Source organism: Sinocyclocheilus grahami, unplaced genomic scaffold (assembly GCF_001515645.1).
Source record: "Sinocyclocheilus grahami isolate Dianchi unplaced genomic scaffold, SAMN03320097.WGS_v1.1 scaffold25.1, whole genome shotgun sequence".
NCBI lineage: Eukaryota > Metazoa > Chordata > Actinopteri > Cypriniformes > Cyprinidae > Sinocyclocheilus > Sinocyclocheilus grahami.
In genome coordinates, this window is record NW_015505204.1 from 522,953 (window position 1) to 530,656 (window position 7,704).

At 38.0% G+C, this 7,704-nt stretch overlaps 1 protein-coding gene across 1 annotated transcript in view; it reads left to right on the forward strand.

Moving 5' to 3' along the window:
• The window catches only part of psmd14 (proteasome 26S subunit, non-ATPase 14), an 18,840-nt gene that overhangs the window by 1,980 nt on the left and 9,156 nt on the right, over window positions 1-7,704 (forward strand). Inside the window, exons 3-6 of the mRNA XM_016248682.1 lie at window positions 3,160-3,231; window positions 3,573-3,692; window positions 5,080-5,150; window positions 5,235-5,385. Coding sequence (XP_016104168.1) covers window positions 3,160-3,231; window positions 3,573-3,692; window positions 5,080-5,150; window positions 5,235-5,385 — 414 coding nt within the window. The remainder of the gene's footprint in view (window positions 1-3,159; window positions 3,232-3,572; window positions 3,693-5,079; window positions 5,151-5,234; window positions 5,386-7,704) is intronic.

The following is a 7,704-nucleotide window of genomic DNA, read 5'->3' on the forward strand; positions in this document are numbered from 1 at the left end:
AGAGAGGTGACACTTCTCCGGGAAAGTCAGACCTTGCGTTCGCGGGACAGCACTGGTGAAATCTTCCAGCTGAACCATAGCTAAGGTTTATCCAAAAAAGTCGCTAGGTTTGTCAGTATGAATATTCTATGGAAAAAAGCCGCTAAAAGGGTCTGAAAGTTGCTCAATCTAGTGCTAAAGTCGCGCTCGTGTGTGTGAGACACGGGAGCTGATGGCAGGGGGTGGTGGATATTTGTGCCAGTCAATGTGGATATTGTGGATGAGTTCTTCTGTGTCATCACGTTCTATTAGTTCTACAGCTTCAGAACTTTCACGCTTAGTAACACATACAGCTGTTCCCTCACCACAGTGCACCAGTGAAAAGGGACCCCTTTCAAACAGTGTCGCGTTCCGAACATTGTTTAAGCGACATACTATTGCGGTATTTTAAAAATTCATATCATAACAAAAATAAACACCGGTATTCTATATGAACCGGTATACCGCTCAGCACTGCTAACGCTCAAATATTTGGGGGACAGTAAGTATTATTTATTTATTTTTTTTAAAGAATGTAATACTTGTATTCCGCAAGGATGCAGTAAATTGACAGTGAAGACATTTATAATGTTACAAAAGATTTTTATTTAAAATAAATGCTGTTCTTTTGAGCTTTAAATTTAATCCTGAAAAAAATGGTCACAGTTTACACAAAAATATTAAGTAGCATAAGTGTTTTTGGGATTGTGCCTAAATCCCAAAAGTCTTAATAACCAGTCATCAGTCCTGCCTGGCCAGCCTTTTACGGTGTTTTGATTTCCTCCAGCAGGGTTAAAAGCACATTTGGCAAAATTGGTGTTTTGGTTTACTGCAAACACTTCCTGTTAGTGAAAATCCCTATGCTGGAGATTTTCTATGAACTTTGTGAGCATAAATGTGTCAGATGTTAAGCAGGCACACAAATAGGGTGCTTTTTTGGGTGGTGTTGTCGTCGAGGGGGATGGTGGTATTAGTAGAGCGTCCTCATGTGTTTTTTCTCAAGGCCTGTGCACATGATGGGTAGAGAGATTTCTCAGCTCTCTCTGCCAATTAACACTTCCAGTGACAGGCTGCCTCCCTCTGATTCACACCCCACTCCAGCAGTCAGCACAAAAGAGAGCGAGAGGAAAAAACACCTATGATTCTTTTCTTTTCAGTCGTGCTGCTTTCATACTCCTATTTCCATCTACAGCTGCACATGCTTAAAACTTAATATTTCATGCAGTATTGATTGACATAAAGTGTTGATTGGATTCATATTGACTTTTTTTTTCAATCCCAGTGAGCTCTTATTGGCTGTTTGATGTTCACACCTATTTGTATGGCCTTATGTTTGTGTATTCGATGATAAGGGAGGTACATAAATGTATACATGACAATTACACAAGGGTCACTAAACCACTAAAAGATGTTTCCCAAGCTGATGGATAGATATCGTAGGATAGCTCTTCATCCATCTGTTTATCAAGCATCACCACGGCATCAGTTCTACACTTTAGGTCTCCGCTGTCAATCAGACCATGCTAGTCAGCACATCTCAATCTATGAACCTGCACCTGCACTTCTGTCCACATCTCCTGCCACCATTGACTTTGATTTGATTCATTTCTTTTCTTTTCCCCTCCAACAATCATAATATATTCCTTCCTCCACATGATAACTGAAGGTATTTAAGTAAATACATTATTATTAGTATGTTAAAATGATCAAACTTATAATATTAAAATGTAAAAAAGAAAACACAAAATACAGTAAACTGCAATTCTAGTTCTTTTTTTACCTTCAATAACTTAAATATTGTTCTTATTGAACAACATACAGTTCTTTGAATTTCTAAATAATTGTTAATTTATCATCAGTCTTGGTTTTTGTTAATAAAATTATTTGTTTATAGAAACAGCTTTGTCATCAAATATCAATAAACACCTTTCATCTCCAATAAAAATCATTTATAATAAATAATTTTATAATAAAAGTCATAATTTGTTTACAAAAGTGCCACCCTTCAATTTTATTACACTTATTACATTTGTTTACAGATTTATTGCATTACTATCACATTTCTCAGTCTTCCGCCAGTCTCAAGTTCTTTTAAAGGGGTCCTATTATGCTCTTTTACAAAGTCTTGATTTTGTTTTGGGGGTGTACTAGAACAGGCTCTCATACTAGGTTGTTCGAAAAACACATTATTTTTCACAAATTTTACTTTATTACAACACCTTTCTCCCCAGTCTGGCATGAACGGCTCGAATAGTTCCTGTATCAAATGAAGGCCCGCCTTCTGAAATACGAAATGTGCTGTGATTGGTTAGCTGGGCCAGTGTGTGTTGTGATTGGCTCCACTCGACGCCTGGTCGGGAAATGTCATTCCCCTTACCATAGCCGCCTGCGAGCTTCAGTGTAAATATCAAGACTTTTGAACTTTGTAACTTTGCAGATCTTTTTTATGCTCAAACTGCAACATTACAGACTAACTAAAGTTGAAAAAGCATAATAGGACCCCTTTAAACTTGTATCCAGCTAGAAAAGTAAACCTTAAACGGATTCAATGCAAGTTGAACGGTCTGATAACTAGCATTTGAAACTCCCATCTCACCGAGGGCTGATATTTGTAGCAATAGCAAGCCAATTTTACTTTTAGTCATTGCCAGGATATGCATTTTCGATATTAGCAATTCAATTTCACTAGCTAGTTTTTAATCATATTTAATATCAGGAATTGAGTTTTTATTAGTAAAATATCTGTAACTCAATTTAAACGGCAGATCATTGGGATATTTAACTAGTTAAAATGCAATTACAGATATCAATAATTGCACATTTTTACTAGTTAAAATTCAGTTTTTGATCGATTATGTAATGTTTGTCATCAATAATTCACATTTACTGTTTTTGATATCAGGAGTTCATTTTTAGTAGTGGAAATATAATTATTTATTATAAAAATATTTGTACTGGTGACAATTCCATTCCTGATGTTAAGGAGGATTATTTTAACTATTGAAAACCTAATTGCTGATATCAAAAATCCAGATCCTGGGAATAATTGGTTTGATTTGATTGGTCAAATCAGCTTGCAACAAATATAAGCAGTGTCTTGTTGAAGAGATTTGACTGATCTGGACTGTGTGTTTTCTGCAGGGTCCTCCCACAGATGCCCCCGCTGTGGACACAGCTGAACAGGTGTACATCTCCTCACTCGCCCTGCTGAAGGTCAGGATACACATGATTCTTCTCTCTCACACTCACCCTCCATGCCTGTTCTTGCACTGTGTAAAATATAGTGTAACAGTAATGGTTAATTTCTTCTGGTTTGGTTTGTATCATGGTGGTGTTGTCACAGTTTCAGTTTGATTCTGTTAATAAATTTTATATTGCTATTATGGGTGCATGATTAGTATAATTTGAGGCCGAAAAACTTTATTTTTTGCCCTGTGATTGGTCAGTGCCAGTCTGAATGTCAGTATTTAAGAGCGCAAGCATTAAGTTAAATGTCTTCATTGTTCTTGTAATTTTTCCTCTCTCTCAATCCATCTCTTTGTCTGTGTGTGCAGATGCTGAAACATGGCCGTGCTGGTGTGCCCATGGAAGTCATGGGTCTGATGCTGGGGGAGTTTGTAGATGATTACACTGTACGCGTGATTGACGTGTTTGCCATGCCACAGTCAGGAACAGTGAGTGAAAATTTTCCCATTGACTAGGGGTGTGTGATATTGACAAAAAACGATCTCTGTCTGTCTGTCTGTCTGTCTGTCTGTCTGTCTGTCTGTCTGTCTGTCTGTCTGTCTGTCTGTCTGTCTGTCTGTCTGTCTGTCTGTCTGTCTGTCTCTCTGTCTGTCTATCTCTCTCTCTCTGTCTGTCTATCTAATAATTATACAATATTTTGCTGAGTGTGTTTTTGTGCTGGTACTTTGGCCGGTTTTCATTGAATCATCCATTCAAACAGTTTGTTCAAAACAGCTCATTCATTTAGAAATGAAGTGTGACTGTCTTTATAAACGGATCATTAAATCGCGGACTCAAATGATTTGTTCAAAAACCGACTCATTCAGGAATGAAACACTGCAGTGTTGCTCTGAGACGCGCTTATTTTTTGCCCTGTGATTGGTCAGTGCCAGTCTGAATGTCAGTATTTAAGAGCGCAAGCATTAAGTTAAATGTCTTCATTGTTCTTGTAATTTTTCCTCTCTCTCAATCCATCTCTTTGTCTGTGTGTGCAGATGCTGAAACATGGCCGTGCTGGTGTGCCCATGGAAGTCATGGGTCTGATGCTGGGGGAGTTTGTAGATGATTACACTGTACGCGTGATTGACGTGTTTGCCATGCCACAGTCAGGAACAGTGAGTGAAAATTTTCCCATTGACTAGGGGTGTGTGATATTGACAAAAAACGATCTCTGTCTGTCTGTCTGTCTCTCTCTCTGTCTGTCTATCTCTCTCTCTTTCTGTCTGTCTATCTATCTAATAATTATACAATATTTTGCTGAGTGTGTTTTTGTGCTGGTACTTTGGCCGGTTTTCATTGAATCATCCATTCAAACAGTTTGTTCAAAACAGCTCATTCATTTAGAAATGAAGTGTGACTGTCTTTATAAATAGATCATTAAATCGCGGACTCAAATGATTTGTTCAAAAACAGACTCATTCAGGAATGAAACACTGCAGTGTTGCTCTGAGACGCGCACGTGTTCTGCTTCAACTTTTGTTTGGAGCTTTTTGTTGGCAAAACAGAAAAAACTATTTGTCAGTATTGTTTCTAAAATGTAACTCACTCAGTATTAACTTCTTGTCCGTTGAACTGTTGTATAAAATTAATATCACATTCACTCACACACTGATATTCAGGAAACAGCACTCTTGCTTGTAATATCTCCCACCCCTACCAACGACTTGATATCCTGACTAAAGTGTTTTTTTCCCCTCTCAATTATTATTGTATTTCAGAAGATGTCCCATCACATTTGAATCACTGTATTTAACAGCAAGCTCTAGTGTGTTTTACACTCTACACTGTGTTCACCCGTGCTCCTAAAGTGATTCTGGATGTGTGCTCCGTTGACAGGGTGTGAGCGTTGAGGCCGTGGACCCTGTTTTTCAAGCCAAGATGTTGGACATGTTAAAGCAGACGGGAAGGTGAGAGAATGGTGAAAACATAACTACTGCTCTGTGATGAAATTGTATGTCGGATTGTGAGGGTTTGTGATCTCTGTGTTGAAGGCCTGAGATGGTGGTGGGCTGGTACCACAGTCACCCCGGTTTTGGCTGCTGGTTGTCAGGTGTGGACATTAACACACAGCAGAGTTTCGAGGCGCTGTCAGAACGTGCCGTTGCCGTGGTGGTTGATCCCATCCAAAGTGTCAAGGGAAAGGTAAAAGTCCATAAACATATGCAAAATTTTAAAGCAGTAGGCCGTTATTTAGAAGTATTTTCATTTTACAGATGTTAGCACTTCTCACACGCACATTATTCAGAAATTAAGAGATCTTTCTTTTCTTCTGGATATGTGAATGTGCGCTCACACTTCCTGTCAGAGTGTGAGAGTCATGGATGCCTGATTTTTTTTTTTTCTTGTCTGTTTGCCGCTGTGAGCTCTATTAGCACTCTCTGAACCACGTGAGAAAGTGTGAGGACTGCATCTCTCCCATCAGCCTTGGGTAGGGGGATGGGGACAGGAAGAGAGATTATTATAGGAAAAGGTATTATAGGAAGAGGATAGGGGCATTTAAAAAAAAAGAGAGAACGCAAATAACATATTGTACAGATATACTCATTATTTATTAAATGCCCTAAACATTATGATATAATTTTATCATTTTGATGGTTATGTAAATATTTTTGGAGCCAAAGTATTTACTATTCAAACTTGGGGGTAAATAAGAAATGAATGCTTTTATTCAGCAAGGATGCATTAAATTAATCAAAAGTGACATTATAGACATTTATAATTATCTACAGTGGGTATATAGAAAAGAATCACCCCCTTTAAAATAATCACAGTGTGTTGCTTTGCTCCCTGAAATGAAGACGGACACATTTTTTGTTTGATCCAGCTGTATTTATTCAGTGCAACTTATAACATTCAAGTGAAAGATTTAACGCCATGTTAGAAAAAAATTAAAAACCAGAATCACTGAGTTGGAAAAAGGATCACCCCCCTTCTGTCAGTATTTTGTTTAAATACCTTTTGGTTTAATTACAGCCTTTAGTCTGTTGGGATTTGTCTCTGTTTCTACTAACTTTACACTTCTAGATTTTGCAATATCTGCCCACTCTTCTTTGCAGAACTGCTCGTGTTCTGTTCAATTTGATGGTGACTGTTTGTGAACTGTAGTCTTCAAGTCATTCTACAGATTTTCAATGGGGTTTAAGTCTGGACTCCGACTAGACCATGCAATGATATTCACTTTTTTCTGCTTCAACCACTGTGTGGTCAGTTTTGCTGTGTGCTTTGGGTCATTGTCATGTTGGAAGGTAAACCTTCTTCCCATTGACAACTTTCTGGCAGAGGGCAGCAGATTTTCCTCAAGAATTTGATGGTATTTTTGCCCCATCTGTTTTTCTCTCCATCCTGACAAGTGCTCCAGTCTCTGCTGCAGAGAAACACCCCATAACAGGATATTACCACCTCCATGGTTTACTGTAGGAATGCTGTTATTTGGATGGTGAGCTGTAATGGATTTGCACCAGACATATCGTTTGGTGTTGAGGCCAAATAATTCAATTTTAGTCTCATCTTCCTCCGAATGAGGTGCATTTTGGCAAATCTCAGTCGTGACTGCATGTGGCCTTTCTTGAGGAGTGGCTTTTTTCTTGCAACCTTCCCATACAAGCCACATTTGTGGAGAATTTGTGATATTGTTGTCACATGCACACAATTACATTGTCATAAATTTCTGCAACTGCTTCAGAGTCGCTGCAGGCCTCTTGGGTCGCCTCTCTGACCAGTTTCCTCCTGACTCTTTCATCCAGTTTGGAGCGACGTCGTGATCCAGGGAGGGTCTGTGTCGTACCAAATACCTTCCACTTCTTAATAATAGACTTCACTGTGCTTCTAGGCATTGATAAAGCCTTTGAAATTTTTGGTATCCATCTCCTGACTTGTTCCTGTCCACAACTTTATCCCGGAGATCTTTTGACAGTGCCTTGCCACCCATAGTTGATTGTTTGCTTCACAGGAAAAACATGCATTCTAAAGTATATTAAGATAGTAAACAGATGTTTTAAATTGTAATAATATTTCAAAAATAATCAAATTTTTTTTCTGTGTTTTTCCACAAAAATAATGCAGCCATGGTGAGCATAAGAGACTTCTTTCAAAAACATAAAAAAATCTTGACACCAAACGTTTAAAAGGTAGTGTACAATTTATTTTAATGATGCTTACATTCCAAAGCTATTAAAAATACATACATACACACACACACACACACACACACACACACACACACACACACACATATATATATATATACAGTGGGTACGGAAAGTATTCAGACCCCCTTAAATTTCACTCTTTGTTATATTGCAGCCATTTGCTAAAATCATTTAAGTTAATTTTTTTTCCTCATTAATGTACACACAGCACCCCATATTGACAGAAAAACACAGAATTGTTGACATTTTTGCAGATTTATTAAAAAAGAAAAACTGAAATATCACATGGTCCTAAATATTCAGACCCTTTGCT